Genomic DNA, 24,089 nt, shown 5'->3' with positions numbered 1-24,089 from the left:
TCTCCCTCAGTCTACATGAATTTCCTCTGTGGTTTTAAAGTTTCTCCCACCTTCCAAACAACAAATTGCCCCAAGAGTGTGAAAATGTAAAAAGTTCACCTCAGTGTTTCCTGGATAGGCTTCAGCTCCAATTTGTAATAAACGAAGATGAACTAAGACGAAGGCGGATAAATGCATATGCTAATTGTGATTACATATACCAATGTTCCTTAGCTTCCTGTACATTATCTATCAATCCTATGGTGTTCAGTGTAGTTAGTGCATTATATATGAATGCAGTGTAAATAAAATGTAAGAACTGTTTGAATGCTCTAGTGTTAAAGGGTGTAAAATGCAAGTGTGCTTTTTCTATACTTTTTACAGTTTTATTCAAATATATGTAACATTTGTCTATAAACAAGACATAAAGACATAAGAATTATGTGTGTGTGTGTGTGTGTGTGTGTGTGTGTGTGTGTGTGTGTGTGTGTGTGTGTGTGTGTGTGTTTAATGACATTCGATCAGCCCGAGGAATATTTTGAAAAACATTGTTTGGATTTGTTGCTTTACCCCTTAATACCTAATTTGCATACACTTTGCATAAAGCAAAAATCTCAACATGTATGCCACTTGTCATGCTGCCAACTGAAATCATGGCTTAATGTCCTACAGGTACATAGGAAATGAATGGTCTCCTGAAGCTTTGTCACTCACTAGTGTGAACACAGCCTTAAGAGGGTGTAAATTAGGGCATGCGTCTTTTCTTTCTCACTGCTGCCCACTTTTGCTACCTTTTAACAGTCTGAGATGCCACAGAGGCAAGATGCTTCATTATAACATGGGCTACATTTTTTTTGTTATTACAATTCACATCAGAAGAACAGAAAGATCATAAAAGAAAAGGAAAAGAGCAGAAGGGCTTATTTAAAATTAAATAATGTACTGATCAGTATGAAAATGATTGTTTAATGTAAATGTTATGTGTAGGCTTTATATTGGAGGAGTAGTAAAATAAAAGTGTACAGGCTACCTACACCTGTCAGGGTAATCAACTATCTTTGGTGCCTTCCAAGCTTAGTTTTTCTTGGTTATGTCTCCATACACAAATAACATGAGGTTGTATATAAAATAACAAGTGTTTTATCTTTGGCTTCTCAAATAAAACAATATACTATATGAAAGGTAATTGGAGGTTGTGTGTGGGGAAAACTGAAGAAACTTGGGTTTTGTGCGACAGGTTTGCAGGTCGAGTGGAGAACGAAAGAAATGGTGAAATGTGTGCAGTACGTTTGCAGGTTGTGAATGGAGAACTGAAGAAATAGTGGACTGTGTGCAATAAGTTTGGAGGTTCGGTTGGAAACTGAAGAAACGTTGGATTATGTGGAATAGGTTTGGAGGTTGTGTGTGGAGAACTGAAGAAACGGTGGACGATATACAATAGGTTTGAAGGTTGTGTGTGGAGAAATAAAGAAACAGTGGATTATGTGCCATACTTTTTGAGGTTGTGAGAGGAGAACTGAAGAAATAGTGGATTATGTGCAATAGGTTTGGAAGTTAAGTGGAGAACTGAGAAAATGGTGGATTATGTGCAATAGGTTTGGCGGGTGTGTATAAATATCTAGAGAAACAGAGGACTATGTGCGATAGGTTTGGAGTTTGAATGGAGAACTGAAGAAATAGTGGACTATGTGCAACTGACATTTTATCCCTTTGCCATACAACTAATACAATATCAGTTCAAGCTCTTCATGGCCATGCATGGGGAAAAAATCTATATCAAATCTGTAGATATTATAAAAATGTTTTATTTGTATTCCTTTGAGAAACTTTTCACTTTTGCTGTTACCTGCTCATTTTTGCGCAGTTAATGTCATTGGATCCAGGTCTATTTGGTGGCCACGGTGTGACTTATGGCAAACATGAGAACATTAACAAGATGTACAGTCTGGGTCCGGCAGACAGCGTCGCGTGTCAGAACACTCTGTGCCCTTTTTTTCCTATTGGCTCGTGACTAAGCACGCGGCAGCGCGTCCACGCTCTCCAAAAGCGTCCGCGAGCGCCGCGAGTTGTTGCGGGTGCCAAATGAATGAGACGCACGTGGACGCGTCGCGCGCGCTTCCCGTTCCCCGGCGTCCAGATGAACCCTCGCGCGCGCGGCTCCTCCAGCATACAATGGATTAACCGGAAAGACATGAGCGCACGCACCGAGGACGGCGTGAGCCTGTGCCAGCGGGCTCTGCAGATCATCACCGAGCTGTGCCTCGCCGGCCACGTCGATAGGGAGAAATGCGCGGACATCTTTCCAACAGAGAGCAACATACCAGGTAAAGGCAGTTCAGGTAAATGTAACTTAAACTGACCTCATTTAACTCCTAAATAGTGCTTTAAACCAAGAACAGTGCAAGAAAGTTCTCCAAACCTCTCCAATACTAAAAGAATACTCGAGTAATGCTTTCTAACACTTATGATTATAATGCAATTTCTCCCCAAAGAGGAATGTGCTCTTTGCAGCTGGAATGCAAATTTGCAGCTGGAATGCAACAGGTAGCTTCGGTTCTTTGCAGCACATGACTCATAATTTTGAACAAATCCAAACTCCACTGATGATCTAATCAAATTCGGTTTATTAAGGCAGAGAAAGAGGAATCTGTTATGCAGTCTTATACAACATGGAAAATACATTGCACATATACTAAAGATTGGCTACTAAGTGTGCCCAATATAACCTCCCACTGATTTCACAGTAATACACATGAACTATAATTAGTCATTGACATATGTAAATGCTCACTATACTGACTTTATTTCTACTTAGAAATACATTATGCTATATTGCTTTCTTGTTTTTTGTTGCATACTAAAAAAAAAATCATCATATAAGATTAATTATCATGATATAAGATATTATCCTTGTACTTATATAACCATATTATGATAAATGTTTGTGCTGTTATATGTGACATATTCATGCACATACTGCAACTTGGTGCTAATCATTAAAAGAAAATGCATTTTTTTGGATTGCAAATGTCAAAAACACGTCCCTGGGCAAAAGGTAAAATGTTTATGGAGCATTAATTATTCCATTGAGCACTAGGATCAGGAAGCCCAGTCTGCTGCTATGGTGACACCTGTGTCTTAGAAACGTGTCTGTTGCATCGCATTACCTCGAGATACGCCGCAGGACCACTTTCCACTCACACACATATTTCTATACATACACACATTCCCACAGGTGGTTTGTGTAACAGAAATGTTTTACTCATTAAATTTAAGTGTTTCATACAATATGATGATGTAAACGATGTAAATATGCCATTGAATCTCTGGAACTTGTAGAAAAAACACAAGATTTGTTAAAAATGATAAACGGCTATAATGCTATAAACTGTGATTTATTTGCATAACGACTTCCCTTGTCATTTTCTATTTAAAGTTTGAATGCATATGCAGTAATTCTGTTCCCTTCTCTGCAATACAGGATTTTAAGTATTCTTCCCCTTTTCTTATGCATTTCCTTCTTTTTTTTTCTCTTTCTCTCTATTACTCTCTTCCCTGTGTGTCCCACATTTTCATTGCTGCTGGCCTTTTTTGTCTTGTCTGTCTTTTCAATTCTTCACTTTGCCAATGCTTATTTCTCTCCCTCTCCTGGTCTTCTCTTCCTCTTGTTCGTCTCCTTTATTTACTCTTAATCTCTCACTTTGCCCTCTCTACTATTCTCCACTAAACCACGTCTCATTGCCTGTAGACATCTCTGTAAGTCTCCTAGCTGTGCTCGTGGGTTTCTGTGGACTCGCCCTGTTGGTAGTCTCTCTCTTTGTGTTTTGGAAGCTGTGCTGGCCCATCTGGAGAAGCAAGACGCTCTCTTCACATGGCGAGATTGTCCCACAAGGGCTGCTACCTGAGGCACCGACGCCCACACCTCATGTCACGCCCTCACTTCCAGAGCGTCAGGTTTTACAGGCTGAGAGGCAAGAGAAGAAAGAGGAAGAGGATGAGCAGAAGAGGAAGGTGCCCGAGGTGAAGGTAAACGGTTGTAGTTCGATGAAGTCACTTGAGGCAGCCATGAAGATCAGCCAGACATCTCCAGACATCCCGGCTGAGGTGCAGCAGACGATACGCGAACGCCTCAGTAAGAAGGCCAAGATTCAGAAACAGAGCACTGAGCCCACCTCCTTCTCCAGGTATCCAGGTCCTCCTGGCTTTTCTCATGAGATTATCTTTATCGCAACTTTCATTATTTCTCCCACTTTCCAGGTTCACTAAACCCCTTTCAGTTACTTCTCTTAAATACAAAACCTCTATAAACTTCATTCTTCTTCCTAGATTTTTTTTTTTTTACTTTATTCCATCGCCAAGGTCTCTACAGGTTCCTCACACCCATTGAAATCACTGACTAGTTTCTCTTCACTCTACTCACATTTTTCAAGTTTTTGTTTTATGCACAGCAGTTCTTATAATAATGCAATCTTAAAAACAGTGTCTCAAATGTTTCTTTAAGCTGCTTTAATTATCAAAATCATATTTTAAAACATTGTGGCGTAGCTAGTGTGCCACATCTCAATTTCAGGATCAGGGGTTTGACCCTGAGCTTGGGTTACTGTCTGTGTGGGTTTCCTTGAAGTTCTCTGTGGTTTCTTCTCAGTGACTAAAACATGCTGGTATGTGGGCAGGCAAATCTAATTTACCTGACCAAGAAATAGCCCTTACTGAAGACAAATGAATGAATTATTTATATTAAAAAAGATGAGTTCACAGCCCTGTGATATTTCTTCCATCTTTTCTGCACACGTGTACATACACACATGGGCCATCAGGAGGATATGTACTGTTAAACATTCATTCATTCATTCATTCATTCATTCATTCATTCATTCATTCATTCATTAACTCTAGGTCAGTAATTAACATTTGCAACTTGGCAGCTCTATTGAAAGGGGACTTCACATTTACATGATCAAAACCTGAGAACATTATAAAGTGGCTTTTTGAACACTGGCCAAACAAATGCAGAATGTCACGGAATTCTGTATGGCATTGGGTTGTAAAGAATAATGGACACGCGTTATGTGTTGGTTTTAAGCCATTCACGCTCTATACAAGTCCATATCTGATTTTGTTTCTTATTTTATTGTGAAAAAATAGCACAGATTTGACACTTTATACATTGAATGAAGTGAATAACATGTTTGCAAATGTAAACTGAAACTCCATTAAGTAAGGAAATCAAACTTTTAGTCCGTGTTGCCTCACTAGCTATCAAGGTCATTGCAATTAAGAAACAAAATTAAAAATAATGATTGATGTTTATATCAAATTTAAAGGCTTGTGACGCCAGCGTTTGCTATTTTCACTCTATGTCTGACAAGGCTGCAGCGAGCCCCCTACCTTCTTTCACTAGCCCTGTAATCACTACAGCCTTCCAGCCCGAGCACCCGAGACATGCTGCCATGACAACGGCAATTAAACAATCAGCTGTTCTCCTCTTTGTTTGGTTCTCAACGCTACATTTAAAGTGAAAGGGGTTGTAATTAGTATTGCCATGCAATAGAACCGACATACTGTAACATACTTGTGCTGCTGGGGACATAACGAACAGCTGCACTCCTCTACTGATGGTGGCCATTATTGAGTTCCCACAGAGCTGTCATTAGGACCCTGATGCAGCCTAATAAACAATGTATTCTCTTAAATTACATGTTGATAGGATACACAGAAAGGGCAGATGAGGGAGCTTAAAGGTCAGCTATATAATAAAATAGGAGAAGGATCTTTTTTACTCCTACTTCATTCATTTGGAAGCTGTCTCTTTGGTTTCCATCTTTTCTCCTACTTTACATTTTACGTGTGACCTGTTTTTGTTTTGCTGATTAGTTGTATGGATTGTGTTAGAGCTACTAGATTTAACACATGACTACCGTTAATTTCTTGTTATTTTCTTCAGTCACATTCATCGGATCGTCTGAGGTGGCTGTTATTTAATAAAGTGTGACCATGACTGAATATTGAGACCACAAAATACTATTAAGGCCAGAGACACTGAGAAATCAGCTTAAATAGACCATCCTTGTCATGGGAGCCTAAGCCTGAAGCCAAATACCTCAACCAAATTACCAAAGCAAAGATTTTCTTTGCTGATTTCTGCCGAATAAATACCTGAAGGGAATGTATTAAATATAATGTTCCACACACAATTGCATTGTGGCCTCAAAGCCACAATGTATTCATTTGTGGTCATGCCTCATTAAAAATTAACTACCACGATACTGCTACAGCTTCAAACTGTTCTCAATTCTTCTTCTTTGATATGAGGAACATTAAGCTATTTAATTCCATGCGATACATTTTCACTAGCCTTAACGGCCTTATATTGGCCAGGGATTCTTGAGATCACAGTTATCTGGGCAATTTTATCTTGCTGAAAGAGAAAAAGGGGCTATTTTGCATCTGGTGGTGTGTTTGCATGCTCATGTGGCAGAATAGAGCAGCTATGTTAAAGTACACACATGCCAAGAGGGCTGTATGGTTGAATGCCTGAAATCACAAGCTGCTAAATGTGTGAATTGCACAGCTTTTGTGTTTTGTTGAAGACCCCCGCCCCCCCTAAAAAAACCCTTATGCAACAGTCAAGATCTAATACAAAATGTAACTGCATTCTAGAGAAAAGTAATAAAAGAGAAATAAACGTTGTTCATCAATATTTCAGAGCAAGAATTAGAATGAAAATGTTTAGTCATAAAGGTTAATTTGTGATATAAAAGTTAAGTGTATAATATGGGTTAGTCTGTGTGGAGATAATGGCTTAGAAATTGGTACTTTCTGGCCATCTGGTTGCTAACATGGACACATTATTCTTGCGTCAGGCTCAGCTGGGTCTGACCATGTTGGGCAGATAATCACCATCCAAGGAGAGCCAAATAGAGGAAAGAGAAGGTTACTCTAATGATTTTTTTTTTGTTTATCTTGAGGAAAGAAATCAAATGGTAAACCTAGAAAAAAACAGCATAAGCACTATCCCTTGTGGAACAGTTAAACTGATTGAAATAATCGTGTTTTCAAACCATTACTAGAAAACAGTGTGTATAAGATTTGAAGACAGCGTTGGAAGACCAAAAGAGAATAATAACAATATGTCATATTGGATTTCTTATTAAGAACAGTCATGCATCAAGTGGCAGGGAGTAGATATTCTTACTCTCCTAGGGACATGAGAGTAAGCTGAATATCCCTATTAAAATTATGTCACATTTATTTGAATTATTCACCGAATCCACATTGATTGTTTGCAGTTTGTTTCATTATAGATTTAGACAAAAACATCATTATGATCAGTAAAACTTCCTTATTTTTTGCTGAATTCTTAAAACTCATTATAAGAATCTGATTTTTAAAACCCAGCTATTCATATACATTAATATTTTGAGTTACATGTTTTGTAAAAACATTAAATTGTCAATTTTAAAATTAATCTTTGAAATAGTCAAGCAGTAAACGCACAGATATAGTAAAAGTCCAAGAGCACATGGACATTTTAAGCCCTTTTAAGATGTTATATTGATTGTGCAGCACAATCATTAGTGTCCGACACTTTTCAAAGGTTCGAAGTATACAGTTAAAGTATAGTATAAACGGTTGCATATTTTCTGTTGTGAAAATATATCGTTAGTTGCTAGGACAAGTATAGGATAATAGGTATAGGATAAGTATGATATGGAGGTTATTGTACATGTGAGGAAATGAAGATCCTAAAACATATATCCTAACAATAAAATATAAAAATCTGTTCTGTGTGAAATAAGTGTGAAATAAAGCAACCAGCTGACATTTAATATGATTTTTTTGGTAGATACAGACAAGACCGAATGTGAAAATAAATGACCACTAGAACCCCCTAAATGTGTACAAAATCACATAGTTTCTATATTGCTGTGGCCAGCAAAAGTTTGCTTTTTGATTTACCTGGATAGAATATCATGCTTTTACACAAACAATTGGAATAAATTGAAGTAATTTGAGTAAACATATTTAATATAATATACTTATACACATACATATTTAAGAAAGCATTGATTTAATTAAATGAAAATTATATTTTTGTACTGGTGCTATCTAGGAGCACAAGCACTAACAAAAATGTAAACAAAAGACATTTGTTTAGAATAACAGTACAGTATGTTCTTGCTGTCTGCAGTATGTGTGCCACAGTGTCCAAGGCATGGAGGTGTTACAAATGCATCCGAGAAATAATATTCATCTCTTGCCAGCCAACATTTCCCTTTAAGTAGATTAGTACATTTTCTGAGAAACTCAATAATAAAAGCTGTGGGATTCAAGCACAAAACAAACAAGTTACCACTGTAAATACCAGCTGCTCCAGAAGAACAGCTTATTATGCTATCTAGGCCATACCAGAGAATACCTGCTTTTTCATTTTGGCTCTTCTTATCTTTACAATTAGCAGCAGCCAATTTGGAAATGACATTTTTTTACCCTAACCAACTTTAAGCACAGTTTTTTTCTTTATCTTACACTGTTTCTATAGTTTGTGTTTTTAGCTTTGTCTAATCTATATGCATCCACAAACCCAGGAAATGAATAATGGAAATGTAGAAGACTAGTGATCCACTGGAAAATGTGGAGAATTTTCTAATGGCCAGCCTGCCCGCGTCTACAGTTCCTCTGAAAATGACTGGGTTAATTTTTTGGCCTTTGATACATTAAGACCTTTTTCTTTTGCATTAACTCGTGTTCTTTCTTACACAATTCCTAGACACAATTCCTTTCGTCGCCATCTTCGACGGCAGATGAATGTCACCAGTGTGGACTTCACCATGGACACTCTGCCAGTGAGACAGTCCTCAGCAGTCAGCATTGGACGCATAAAGCCAGAACTCTACAAGCAGAAGTCTGTGGACTCAGAGGAAGGAAACAAGGAGCCTGTGGAGACATGTGGCAAGCTCAGCTTTGCACTGAAGTACGATTATGAGGAGCAGGCTTTAGTTGTGCGCATCCTTAAAGCTCTGGACTTGCCAGCCAAGGACTTCACAGGCACCTCCGACCCCTATGTAAAGATTTACTTACTTCCTGAGCGTAAAAAGAAGTTCCAGACACGAGTCCATCGAAAGACACTCAACCCTACATTTGACGAGGTGTTCTGTTTCCCAGTGGAGTATGATCAGCTGTGTAATCGCAAGTTGCACTTCAGCGTCTATGATTTTGATCGCTTTACAAGTCATGACATGATCGGCGAGGTAGTGGTGGACAACCTGTTTGAGCTCTCAGACCTGTCGCGTGAGGCTGTGGTTTGGAAGGACATTCTTGCATCCACTACAGTGAGTATTGTGTGTTTCTTTGTGAGTGTGATACTAAAGTTTTGAAAATGTTTGATCAATGTGATTTACAATCCAGATCATTCATTCAATAGCAAGCCATTGTCAAAAACTACAGTTCACAAGCACCGGTATGTCAAGAGAAGATCAGGATATCAAGTGAATTGATCTGTTATGCAAAGCCAGGTGTGAAGGAGGGCTCAGCTCAAAACTGATTCACCCTTCCGGACACCCACACACCTAATCCAAAGAGAGACAAAATTAGCCCTCTGCAATGCCACAGGGAGCTACAGACATTAGACATGACTAATGCTGCAGACTTTTGATTAGCCATGTCTTACCATCCCACTTCAGCACTGTAGACATGATTTAAAAAAAAAAAAAAAAGCAAACATTACTTGTTTTTTCCCCCCTGTCAGTCTTTTGGATATGTTCTATTGTCTTGTTGACTTCTTCATCCCACTCAAAACGAAATCTCAGCAGATCTTTTAGTTTATGTAACAACCTCAGTCATGCTGTGTCACAGCCATGTTTTAAGTCTTAAAAAGCGCTATTTTCTTTTCACACAGAAGTCTTCTGTGCTACGAAGAAGTGTTCTCATCTTAAAGAAGTAAAATTTACTATTTTCCAAGCGATAAATGTATAATTTCAATTAAATTATTAACACAGAGCTGCTGGATTCTCGATTCCAATTGGCCAGAATGTGTTAATTAATTTTCAGGAGTATTGACTGTATTTCAGAGCACAGGTATGAATTACTTGTTATAATGCATTTCTTTTGTTTTGTAGCCAATAAAAATACAGGGACTTATGTTTTTCCAAAAATAAAGATATAAATTAAGGTGGTATAATATAATTAAACACCTGTACTATCTTTTCAAAATGGCTAACCTCATGCAACCCATACATACCCCCAACACTGATTATATTCCCGAAACAGCATTCCTTCCTTCCTTATTTTAGATGATTTAAGGGAAGTTGACCATATTTTTTGTTTTCTGCTGAAAGTTGTGTTTTATTGTGGTGACTCACTCACAATAAGCCATAATCTCCACTCCGGAAAGTTTGACACATCAGTCACTGTAGGTTTGATAAACACTGTTTGTTGTGTCCACTTTTCCATCTTATCTACTTCTTGTTGTTTAGATGCCTCCCAGTACATCAGCCTAGTGTATAATTTTGTTGACCTCTCTGTGTATTATTGTCCCTGTCATGTTTTGATGGGTTGATGTGTTATGTCTGAACTTGTCATTTTCTATTTCTAAGGTGGTCTGTTTTTAGTTGTCTATCACATGCTGCTTAAGCTCTATTTATATAAAAAAAAAAACCTTACAAAGCCTTACAAAGTTTAACTTAATGATTATTAGTTAAAATGGTGTGACTCTCTAAGGCATCCTAATGTCAGATAAATACTTTAGGTTGTATTTATTTACCACAAATCAAATTAAATCAGTAAATACAAAAACATTTAATGTTCCATGGTTGCGCCCCAAAAGATCTGAACTACATCGTAATATATTAAACAGCATCTTAATTACTAGTCAATATTAAATAATGAAAGATGAAAGAGCTTGTACTGCTCCAGGGACAAAGCTAATACTCAGAGCCAGCTGCTCACTGAGCTACAACTACGGAGACTGTCTGGTTACTCAGATCACCCAGAATAGACCATGCCATTGATTGCACCCTTGAGCACTCACACTTCCGCCTCGCATTCTAACCCTCCATTTTATCCCTAGTTGACACCATTGGTTTAATTTGGGTACCACACGTACCACTGCACCCTTAATCCATAGAATAGACTAGCCAGAATAATGGTTAACTGAACAAATAATGGGTAACACCTCACACAGGCATTCTTTTAGCTCAACTCAGTGTACAGTGCCTTTACTAATATACATTGCCACAAAGATGCCTTGTGGGAAAAATGATATCTATAGTGAGCATGCTAGAGTTGACCATGGAAAGGAAAATCCCTTAAGAACAGATCTAAAAAGGAATCTATCCTCTTCAGGGTAATGGCAAATAATGAAATAATAACTCATTATGCTTCTACAGTTGCATTCTAGAAAGGCAAACAATACAATTGTGTTGAATGAATGTTCTGTCTAAGCATAAGTGAATGAGTCCTGGGATGAGAACAGGGCAGGTTTTAAGATTACAGCTGCAGCATGACTTTCATTCCTTCATTTCCTTTATGAATGCACCATTAGTTCTTTCTTTAATGCACCAGTACTTAAGAAGTCAAGTACAAGCATAGTATGTAATTACTCCTTATATGTGTGATAATTAGTGGTCATAATGAATATATTTAAACCATAAAAAGTAAAATGTAAATTATCTGGGGAGTCAGTTGGTCCATACACTATATACTCAAAAATATGTATTTTTTTTATACATTTCATTCCACATTCCACATTCCCATTTACTCATAATAATGCCCACTCTTCTGTGAAGATGTTCCACTAGATTTTGGAGTGTGCTTGTGGTGATTTTTGCTCAGTCAGCCACAAGGGCATTAGTAATGTCAAGTGCTAAAGAGGCCTGGGGCGCAGTCAGCGTTCCAATTCATCCCAAACCTGTTCAATGGGGTTATGAGCTCTATTCCAGGCCACTCAAGATCTCCATGGAGCATGGGGGTTTGGGTCTCCTACTTCAAAAGAAGAGACAATTTCATGCTACTACATCCAGAGACATCACTGTTCATATAGTGTATATAATAACCATTTTTATTATAAAGATTTTAACAGTGCACCAGATTCCCTATTAAATTACCATAAAATGCTACAATTTCAGGAGCATGATTTTGCATTTTTTTTTTTAAGGAATTCAAGTCTAATAACTGCAGTTCTTTCTGAATTTTCTTATTTTTAAAAGCAATGATTATGTTTTTCTAAATATATTTATTGACATTTTGTGCAGATACAACATCTTATATGTACAAAAAACTAGTAATTCACAGCAATGATTATTTACTTTTCAGTTCAAGTAATTGTGTATAGCACATACTTGACTATAATTTCTCAGTATTTAATAGGACCATGTAAACAAACAAAGCAAGATTATTGTGTAGCACTCATGTCAAGGAAAATGTGTAATTCTGTAGTCAAGGACAATCTGTAACACTCTTGTCGCAAATTGCAAAAGGATAACAAGTAGTATGAGCATTTGTAATATTTGATTATCAAATGTGTACCACATGAATCCCAAATATTTTTTACAGAAACTATTAGAAACAGTCCCCAGTTTTAAGCGAAGCACTAGAGGAAATTTCTTTTGATTAGGTTGACAAGCAAACATTAGACTAATTAGTCCAAGGGTATATTCACTGTGGAGATAAATTACCTTTAAATATGTCAACCAAAATTTCCTAATAAAATTCGGAATTTACTTTATATCGTTTGCCAACATGTCTAATCCTGGGTTGTGTTTATATTTTGCTGTAGTAATATGTGTCCTAATTATTTTGTGAACCTCAGCAATGTATAATGTGAGCTGTTTGTTTTATTGCAGGAGAGTGTGGATTTGGGGGAAATTATGTATTCTCTCTGCTACCTTCCCACGGCTGGCCGTATGACTCTGACTGTCATCAAATGCCGAAATCTGAAAGCTATGGACATCACTGGCTCCTCTGGTAAGTGCCGCTTGCATTAGGCATACCTGGGATAGGTATACTGTATAACATTTAATTTAGTTAGATAAGTATCCTTACCCAGAAATTTACAACCTTGCCTCAAGTGAAGTGACTTGAAGTAAATACATAGTCATTGTCTAATAATGGTTGTTCGATGCTTAAATCCAAACAAGAGTGTTTGTTTCCACAGACCCATACGTTAAAGTGTCACTGATTTGCGATGGACGAAGGCTAAAAAAACGGAAGACCACCACTAAAAAGAGCACACTCAACCCTGCGTACAACGAGGCCATCATCTTTGACATTCCTCCTGAGAACGTGGAGCAGGTCAGCCTGTCAATTATGGTGATGGATTATGACAGGTGAGTGGTGCCTTCCTATGGGTCATTTCAACCATGTGGCAGTTTCATTGAGCTGCAATGACATAGCTACTGACAACATTTGGAATTAGAATCTGCAACAGAATTATTGGCACTTTTGTGAAAATGACTAGCAGAGTATAGCTATAGGTCTGTATAGTCTGCATCAGATGATAACACACAGGTGGTATGATCTTAGTGTGGCCTTTTTTCAAACATCCTTATTACAACAGTAGCATTTGATAGTTTTCTTTGGAACAAGAAAAAAATAACAAAAAATTTATTATGACATTCTAAAATCATTGGTATTTTTTATTCCTTTTTTCATTTGACCAATTTTTTCGAAAGGATATCAGTCATTCGGAGCTAACTGTATGTTATTAAATTCTAACACTTCAGTGACACATATATTTAAGTGTAACTTTTGTAAAGGAACAGTACTATTCCAACTGTGAACTTGTGCACAATAATGCTATACTATATTATTACATTTCCTTCCAGAGTTGGACACAATGAGGTGATTGGTGTGTGCCGAACAGGCCCCGATGCTGAAGGTCTGGGTCGAGACCACTGGAATGAGATGCTGGCCTACCCACGCAAGCCCATAACACACTGGCATTCCCTATGCGAGGTAGAGAGAAGATACCATCAATTTATCACATTAATTACACAGTAGCATTATTCAGTGTGTGAGATGTTTAATATAGAAATAATCAGTAAGAATTGGATGCTACAGTATAAATATGATTAAATTCTACTGGCACCTAATCTTAGTGAAATTTCTGTGCTATTAAATCCATGATCTAGTGTGATCTGATTGACAGCATAATGATCATATAGCAGCCTGTGTTTGCTCACATTTCTAAAACACTATCTTAATGTTCTCTCCAACAGTGGCCAGGAAGGGGAACCAGTTTTGAAAGCCAGGGTTCCTGTCCTTCCCCAAAACCTCCACAGACTCCATAACCACAACTAGATCCTGGAAGACAATTTTTTTTTACCTTGCTTAGTGGCCATGCTTTTTGGTTTGTATTACCAGATAGCTCTTATTCTCTTGTTGTAACTTGTAAAATTCCATCATTTTGGCAGAGGATAACATGCAGTGCAGGTATCTCATGCACACACAGTTAATGTGACACTGTTACCTCTAGAACTTGTGCTGAGAGTGTGTGGATTAAAAGCAATGGGTGATTCAACAAAATATATCGAATGGCGATGTTTTGACAGCATAATGATACGACATTAGTGACATATCAAATGATAGCCTTTAAATTTTTGTCTTTTGCATAATATAAAAAATGATGACAATATTGATGTTTGAAATATTTATTTTTTTAAATGACAACCATAATAGCTGCATGCAAATTTTAAATCAAACTTTATTTTGTGTGTGATTTGAGCCCTGAACAGTCACCTGACCGATGTAGATTTGTTGAAAAATGTATGCAAATGTTTATACTCCTGCTTTATAGGCACGGTACATTTCTTACAATTGTAAAGTGAATCACTCTTTCTTAACTTTGTATTTAGTCAAATCAGTGATCACATGATGGAAAGGAAACTGGATATTAAAGTCTGCAATCAAAATGCAGCCTATAGGAAACTGCTCATCAGAAAACTGGTCACAGTTTGTCGTTTTAGTGATTTAGACACATTTTAGTCCATACTTTGATTCTAATGTTTGTCTTAAATGTTTAAGATGCAAAAACCATTTTGTCCACAAAATATAGAATAAAAAATGAGTAAAGTATGAATTTAAATCGACAATTTCCTGATTTGAGGAAAGACCTCAGGCTTACGAAAGCAATCCAGAGTAGTGGTGCTTCTTCAATCTGACAGGAACAAGAGCTAGAAGCCAGCAAGCCATATGTCCAATTAAAACCTTGAAAAACATGCAACAAAATGTGAGAACAGAGCAGAAATCTTAGTTTAGTTAGAAAAATAAATGCAAGTTTTAGGAAACAGTTCACAGCATGGATGAGTTGGTGGTCCATCAACCTTATGATGCTTTCATCACAATACAGATTTCGTAAAAGAGGAAATTCACAGTAGCAGTTAATGTAGCATGCGGATTTCTTTTCATAAGTCATCAAATGCACAACAAAGTACAATACAAACTACACAATGACATTAAAATACATTAACCGAAAAAACAAAATCAGTCATTTGTTTGCTACAATCTTTTTCATTCCTTCATGTCTTCATCATATGCACTGAAGCACACATGCATAATGCAGAGAAACTCTTTATAGTGTTTAAATTACCAGTACTACAGTTTATTTCTCACTTATTGAAGTTTACACTATTTTTGACTATTCAAATTCTAATGTGTTGAAAATATGAGCTAGGATAATAATATATTTTTTAATTAATAAAAATAAAAATGTAATGGTGAAAGATCTGTAAAAACAGATCTTGGTGTAGAGCTCAGATTTAGAGATGTTTGTTTCTGTCCCTCTGTTTATATACTTTTCTTTACTTAAGACATAGAATGAACAGTTATGATAAAGTGTGTCCCAGGGAATTAATTATTGAACCTTCATATATGTTTAGTTAAACTGAATTTATATTCATATGAAGTTAAAAGCAAAATGTAGCTGATCTTAGAATAATTCTAGATGGTTTTGCTTTTTAATGAACTTGTTGTGTTACTGATTAAAAAACAGGCATATGGGGGAAATAAGAAGCTTGAAATTCTTTTTCTTTGTTTTTTCCCCCCAGTGAGTTGCTCAAAAACAGCTGACACAGCATCAAAACTAGAGCACCTTGCAATTATGCATATTAGTCTCAGTAATTAAATTGATATGCAACATTCTTAGACCAAAGGTATAATACAGAATTATGATTTTCTGTTCCCATTTACCATTGTTTTTATGTTACCATAGCAACACAGCATTCCTAGCATCAATTAGTGATTGAGGGCCTGCATTGATTTGGAAATATATAATAATAACAATTGGACACAAAAGCAAGCTCTGTTTTATAAGTATTCACAAAAGTAATGCAATGAACATGGCAAATATATAAAGGCTGTGTACTGTTAATGTTAATTTGCACAGTAAGACTATGTTTCTTCCCCAGTAAAGACACAAGTAATACATTCTTGTAGCATGTTGACACCAGTCTCTCAATTTCGTTGCTTATATTCAAAAGTTTTAGATATGAATTACTGAATTATGGAGTAGTCTTTGTATTTGCACATATCCTCCTTTTCCAGTGCCAATGTGCAGAAATACTTGAGCATAAATACTTGAGTTTCTTGAAGTTATGTTAATGTGCATTTCTATGGATCGTTTGGTGATATTTTGTATGATAAGCATATATAAATTTATCCAATCTATAGATAAACTTATATAGCATTATCTTATATGAACTTAAATAACTTTATACACAATTTGCATCTATCGTGAAATGTTGAATTCAACTTGCTGAAAGTGCTATTCTTTAAGCCATTGAATAGTAACTTGTTCAAAATGAAAGTGCTTTTTGTCTTAATCGTATCTGGCAAAAGAAAAACAAAGGTGTTCATTAATCGTTGTCATGAAATGTACAGTTTTGTGCTAACTTTTGTAACTATTCAGTAAAAAACTGAATATTGTAATTTTACTGTATCTGTTTCTTATGTACTTTAACTAAATAAATGCTGTTTGTCAAACTGCAAATTATGACTTCTTTTAATTGATGGAAAATATTCAGCACAGGTTCTGGCACATGATAGATTTATTACGTTGTCCAGCAGGAAAGTTAAAGCTCTGAATTGTTGCCTTGGGAAGTAACTGGCGAGAAAAAGGTATCGCCATAAGTATATGAATACGGAAAATGACTTGGGTCGACTCCTTAGCTTCTGATAAAGTTTATGTTTGAGCATCTTATGTTTATTACCAAAAGGTGAATAGTTTAGCTCTGAGCTGCATTTTGCAGTTCTTACTTTGCAAGTAAATATATAACTTGGATATACTCAAATAATGACCAGGGTTAGTGGGGCGATCAAATGCTTACTCCAACACACACAAAAACATTACAGGGCAGTATAGCAAACATTGAGGGAAGCTTTATTTGCTTTCTTTAACTTACAAGATTACACATGTCTGCAGTTGGCTTGTGTTAATGTGAATGATAAGGGAGAAGCAGTAATGTCATTACTTCCAAGTGTTCCAAGCAAGTTTTACATCAAGGGTTGATTTATTTCTGTGAATAAAATTAAACATTCAGAACAAATACTTTTTTTTTTTGTAAAGTCAAAAGAAAGCAATTTCCATTTAGTGACCCTACCTCTCAATTGGTCAACTATGAATTGAATAAATGAATTATCTAATAATAGGAAATCAGCTTGTTTTAGCCACTTAGACTAGTGATTTAGAAAAATACAGCAAAAAAAGAAACTGGATAGTGGATAATGTTATGCATTACTTATGGTATCTACAGATGCCCATGCATATACATAAATGTATAAAGCCCCACAGTCTGCATTACACAAGCTCAAAGAACCACATTACTCATGGTGGCAGTCTTCCAATGACTGTAAACTGATACTGGAGAATTAACTCCAGACAAAGTAATCTTACAAGCAGTAGGAGACCGACAGTTTTGGATGTTTTTCCCCACCAGCTCTGTCACTGAACTTATAATTGAAAAAAACCTATAGCCTTCTTGATTTAGTAGTGTGCAGTTTTTAAAACATTTGTCACCACCTGAAAAGATAATTTCACTAATATTTACTACAGGATGTTTTTTTTTTTTTTTTTTCAATATATGCTTGTGTTGATCGAAGAAGAAATAGGTTACTTTTTTGGAAAACTTGGGCTTGAAGACTTGGGCTTTGTATCTCAGGGCCTCTGATGACTATGAAGGACTACTTCAAAAGTGCTGTGCCCATGGGAACGCCTTGATCAGGTTGTCTTTGTAGAAGTATGTCAAAATAACCATCTGATGCTGAGACTCAAGGCTGACAGCTTCATTCAGTTGAAAGATCTGCAGCTCTGAAAATGTTAGCGTACATGTCAATACTATAAATCTACTTACCAAAAAATGATTTTTTGGGGGCACTGTGGATTACAGATATACACCATATTTATTACTATGAAGAAAATCATATTTACTTTTTTTTTTTTTACTAGTGCGCACAGTAGTCACTGAGGCAAAAAGTAAATGAGGAACACAACCTTGAAGAAATGTTACAGGGGAGAGTGTCCCTCCACCCACGATCACAGCAGACCAGGTGCAGAGTGCTGAGAAGGCTTCGTTCTGGCAAAGCAGACAAACCAAGTTTGTTGCATGGTGTGAATTTAACCACCTGCACCTTTTGGTGGACTTCAGGAGACAGGCCTCCTCCAGGCCTCAACCGGAGCCTGTGACTATCAACGATGGGGATTGTAAAGATCTACAAATACCTGTGAGTGCAGCTGGATGGAATGGACTGGACTGGACTGCCAACATGGACTATCTGTGCAGGAGAGGACAGAGCTGGCTTTACTTCCTCAGAAGGCTGGTGTCCTTCAACATCTTAAAAAAGCTGCTGCAGATGTTCTATCAGACTGTCATGGCGAGTGCCCTCTTCTATGCGGCGGTGTGCTGGGGAGCAACATCAAGATGAAGAATGCTTCACGTCTGGACAAGCTGGTGAGAAAGGCAAGCTCGGGTGTGGGCTCGGAGCTGGACAGCCTGACATCAGTGCCAGAGAGATGGGCGCTGAACAGGCTCCTGTCAATCATTAACAATTCACTGCATCCACTGCATAGCATCATCTCCAGGCAGAGGAGATCTCTCTCTCTCTCTCTCTCTCTCTCTCTCTCTCTCTCTCTCTTGCTCTATCTATCTATCTATCTATCTATCTATCTATCTATCTATCTGTCTATCTGTCTATCTATCTATCTATCTATCTATCTATCTATCTATCTATCTATCTATCTATCTATCTATCTATCTATCTATCTATGTGTATGTTTATTAGGACCTATAATTTGTATCGATATTTTCCTTTTTTTTTTTTTTTTTTCTACACCTATTTATATGAAGGGCATGTGGTGTTATTTTTGACATGGCTTTTTCACATTTCTACATGTATAATGACTATGTCCAGATAATATACACATTCAAAATAAAAATCTTTTGTTTAAAATAGGATATGTAGTTTCATGTTTCACATATAATTTAAGGACATACAGTAACATGGTACAAAACACCTTAACAAGTGGGTTTTTATGTGATATTACACACACAATTGAAAGGGATCCTGACACCTTCTGCTCTCCATCCTGGAGCCTTACCTCTGGTTTGATTTATCATCACTTTGAAACCACCTGCTGCTGATAAGGATGACCCCCCACATGGACAACATACAGACACATGAGATTACTGTAGATGGTAAACACTTAGAAACCATGAAGGTGGTTTCAGATTGCAACTGAAACAATTTTGCTACAAGAGTTTAGGATTACAGCTCTGATGATAGTTTTAAAACTGCCATTTTCAGAAACAGTTTTACACTTAACTAAGTCTCTATCAGTGAACAGAAGTGAAGTGTTAACTTCAGCAAAGACGTACGTTAAAACTATTATGAATATCATAGTTACTGTACAGATTACTGTTTATGACCAGTTTAAAAGGGAAATTATGTATAATCGCAGTCACCAGATACAGACAGATTCTGTTTGGAGTTTGGTTCTACTCAAGTTTGCCTTTAAACCATCACCTCTGGCTTGAATGTTTGAGATGAATTTATAGTGATGAATGTATTCCTTTCAAATTTATATTTTGAATCTTTGCATTTCTGTAAAACTGCTGTGTACCAAATTGGTTGTACAAACCAAATTGAATTGAATCGAATAATTGCATGCAAAATCTATGCTGTATTTATATGATATTTTCATAAAAGAATTTAAGGCACTAATACTGTATAATACTACTATACTCTATCTCTTTGTAGAATTATTATTATTTCAGCAATGTAAAGAATTATTTGCATCACTGTGACTTTGAAATGTAGTGCTGAGAAATACAATTCTTGGGCATTTGTGAGCTCAAGTATACAGAAGAATGCACGTGGCTATAGAAAAATGATCATACATCCCCAATCTTATTATCCCTGCACTGGCTTCCTTTTAAGATTAAACTACAAACTACTGCTTCTTACTTATAAAGCACTAAATGGTTTGGTTCCCATGTATCTCTCCAGTCTTTTAACATGCTACAATCCGTCACGCTCCCTGAGATCTCAAAACTCTGGGCTTCTAGTAGTTTCTAGAATAGCAAAGTCCAATAAAGGCAGTAGATCATTTTCACATTTAGCTCCTAAACTCTGGAATAGTCTTCCTGACAGTGTTCGGGGCTCAGACACACTCTCCCAGTTTAAGTGTAGATTAAAAACATATCTTTTAGCAAAGCCTACACATAATACATCACATCATAACCTTGTGATCCAGAACATCTGATCACATGCACATTATCAACTTGTGCTGTTAATATCATGAACAGAAGCTACGCTAATTTCTCTCCACTGCTTCTCTTTCTCTCCCCATCCCAAGGCATCCTGAGGTTGGCCAGCTCCAGTCACATCCCACCTCATGAAGATTATGGACCTTTGAAGAAGTAGATGCCGAACTCGCAAACATCCCGAACCATCTAGGGACGTACCAGTGCCAATTGGATCCCACTACATGTGTGGAGTTTTGACATTGGACCTCCTGGAGTGTTTAAAGGCTCTGGCATGGAGAAGCTGGTGCTGGATCTGTGATGATCACAAATGTTGAGCTATTTTAAAAGTTGCTCAGTAGCTCCTAGTTTTATAACCATATAGACTGTATAAGACTGTAGAAAGATCATTACTTATAATCTTATACTCCAGTGCTCATGTTAGTTCTCACTCTCCAGTGTTCTGTATTGTTGAAAGATTTATGATCACACTCTTGATGTCACCCAAATGAGGATGGGTTCCCCTTTTGAGTCTGGTTCCTCTCAAGGTTTCTTCCTCATAACATCTAAGGGGGTTTTTCCTTGCCACAGTCACCACGGCTGCTCATCAGGGATAAATGCACACCATTCACCTTGACTGTTGATTTCTGTAAAGCTGCTTTGAGACAATGTCTGTTGTGAAAAGCGCTATAGAAATAAACTTGACTTGACTTGACTTATAGAAAATGGCCTTTAACATCTTAAACATTGCAAATCATTAAGATAAACATGCTTCAGGAAACTGTGATATAACACCAGGCAGGCAACATGCTGGTATGATATCATTACGTACACAAATATAGCAGGTCATCTTCATAAAAGGAAAATACCACTAAGCTCAAAATGTTAGAAAAGTATAAATCTAGTACTTAGTGTCTGTATAGACACTTTCTATGTGATCTTGTGACTCACATTGGTGCTGGCTCAGATCAGACAGTGATCGTGAGAATGTCTGACATGGCTGTAGATTATAGACTTTAATGTAAATTTGTTCTTGGTGTGATTATCAGAATGTCTAAATAAGCCATCATTTTTGGAATAAACCATCGAGTTTCTATGTTCTTACTGAGTCAGTCTGGTTTGTTTTCCAGACACTTGGTATCTTCCCACATCTTATAATCATGCCAGGATATGAAATTGCTAAGATTACCCCTAAGTGTATGAGTGTGTGAATATATGAATATATTGTACCTCATGCCTCATGCCCAGTGTTCCTGGAATAGGTTTCAGAACTACTGCACGTTTGACCAGGATAAATAAATGACTGAAAGTGAGTAAGAATATGAAAAGGTATACAAAGTGTGTTTCTTTATAAAATTACAATTAGACAAAAACACTCTGTGTTTTATGCATTTACAATGTGTTCTGTAATACATTACCTTGTAGTAACATTACATATTTTATGACTGTACATTTGTCCATCTGTAATACACATTTCTTTATGTAAGAGCAATTTCTGTTGAAACATAACCAGATTAAGCACATTAACAGAAACTGGTCATTTGTTTCATAATTGGGACTAAAGTGAAATATTTGTTTGGTAAATAATTCAACAAAATCCAGAAATTCAACTGCAATTTGTATAAATAGCCTTTAAGCCTGCAGTTGGTCTTGATTAGGAAACCTGATGGGCTACACAGTTGGCTTTTGATGTCCTGTAGGGTGTTGCCTGCAATGGCAACACATGTCACCATGTTCACCTTGTCAGTTTAATTGCAGCTCTGTCACTCACAATGATCTTATAGCCTAAGTATTATCCTGCGGTTCCTCATACTGAATTTGTGCTAATGGATATGTTCACAGTCAACATTAACATTTATAAATGTTCTTATTCAGAGGGATATACAGAAGTGCTCTATTAAAAGAAAAAAAAAAAAAAAGAAATCCTCATTCTGAGAAGAAATAGGTCAGGACCCAAGTATTCTAACAGGCTAAAAGCTTGCTAAAGAGAAGACCGTACAATGGGTCATTAGAGCGAACAAAAAGTACAATTTTAGTTTATATATTTCTAAAGTGCTCATTTAAGTGCTTGTCAAGAGGTCTTCGTTCACTATAAAACAGAATGAAGAGACATGACTGCAGGACAAATTCACTGATGAAAAAAAGAAATGACTGAGTATTTTGCCAGGCATCTGACGATGTTCTAGCCACATATCCAGCCGCATCATATTTCCATCATTAAGGCATTCCTGGACCCCAGAAACACATCAGATAGCGGCTTGCTTTTAAGACAGAAATGACAAGTGCATAAATGCTTCTTAGAACAATGCACCTTACAAAATAACATTTAATTTGAGAAACTGTCTCGACAGGAAAAGAGGGATGAGGTGAAATTTACCAGGTCAGATGTGTATCTGATAGAAAAAGCAATGAGTGAGACTTCTTTTTTAACTGCTTAACAATGATAACATTTCAAAGTATAGCTTTTAAAACTATATGTACTGTATAGCATTAAAAACTACTATTACTAAAAACTAATTTGAAGTCAGAACTGATTATTCAGCAGCAATGTGGTATAAGAAATGATTAGATGTTATGGCCATCTGTTTACTTCATTTTTCAAAAGAGTATCACACATCCAATAAATACCTTTCTTTATAAAAACCCTGAAGAAAGGCTTATGCACATCTGTTCAAAGAAAGCATAGCCCATTTATTCCATTGCTTTTAATTCAGATGATAAAAAGTCTTTCAACGATGAAAGGTCACACTGTCTGTATACCAACGCGTCCAACAGAAGTGCAGCTGGTAGACACATATTGATATGAGCGACCAGAAATAGACATTTTGCCCCTTGGATTAGACGCAAAAAAAAAGAAAAAAACACCATTAGAGCGCTCTTGGCTGATTTTATTTGACACACGCTCTCTCACTTTCTCACACACGTAAATAAACAAGGGCTCCATGTGGCAAGCCAGTGAGATGACAGAAACATCACAATAACACGTTCTTCAAATAATCACAGAAAGAATTTTACAGGTGTCTGACATTTTCAACTAATATAGTCAATATTGTTGGACTAACACACACACACACACACACACACACACACAGACACACACATGCTCTGACAAAATAAACCAGCTTTTAATACCTGTCATCTTACAAATAAAAACATTTAGGCTGCATTTAAAATGAGAATATACAGTGTACAAAGTATAGTATACATTATATCCACATTGTGATATATTCTACACAAGATCCAAGGAATATGGACTGACATATTGTATCTACTGATTCACTATGCCAAACCAGTCCTCTCTTTTGAAACCAGTCCTCTCTTTTGAAACCAGTCCTCTCTTTTATATTTTATATCATTTAATATTTTATATTAATGTTT

At 36.7% G+C, this 24,089-nt stretch overlaps 1 protein-coding gene across 2 annotated transcripts; it reads left to right on the top strand.

Annotated features, from left to right (window-relative positions):
• The first annotated feature begins 1,641 nt into the window (after positions 1-1,641).
• On the top strand, positions 1,642-16,956 carry syt10 (synaptotagmin X). Of its 2 annotated transcripts, none has more exons than XM_046874291.1 (7): positions 1,642-2,318; positions 3,728-4,163; positions 8,750-9,311; positions 12,822-12,942; positions 13,133-13,304; positions 13,803-13,932; positions 14,196-16,956. In XM_046874291.1, the coding sequence occupies exons 1-7, from the start codon at positions 2,066-2,068 to the stop codon at positions 14,265-14,267; spliced, it is 1,746 nt and encodes a 581-aa protein (XP_046730247.1). In that variant the 5' UTR covers positions 1,642-2,065; the 3' UTR covers positions 14,268-16,956. The 2 variants fall into 2 exon arrangements, with proteins under 2 accessions (XP_046730247.1, XP_046730248.1); XM_046874292.1 differs by having other exon boundaries at positions 1,688-2,303.
• The last annotated feature ends 7,133 nt before the right edge of the window (positions 16,957-24,089 follow it).

The sequence above is a fragment of the Silurus meridionalis genome, chromosome 18 (assembly GCF_014805685.1).
Source record: "Silurus meridionalis isolate SWU-2019-XX chromosome 18, ASM1480568v1, whole genome shotgun sequence".
Classification (NCBI taxonomy): Eukaryota; Metazoa; Chordata; class Actinopteri; order Siluriformes; family Siluridae; genus Silurus; species Silurus meridionalis.
Note: the sequence above shows the minus strand (reverse complement) of the source record. Positions and strands in the feature narration are given on the sequence as shown.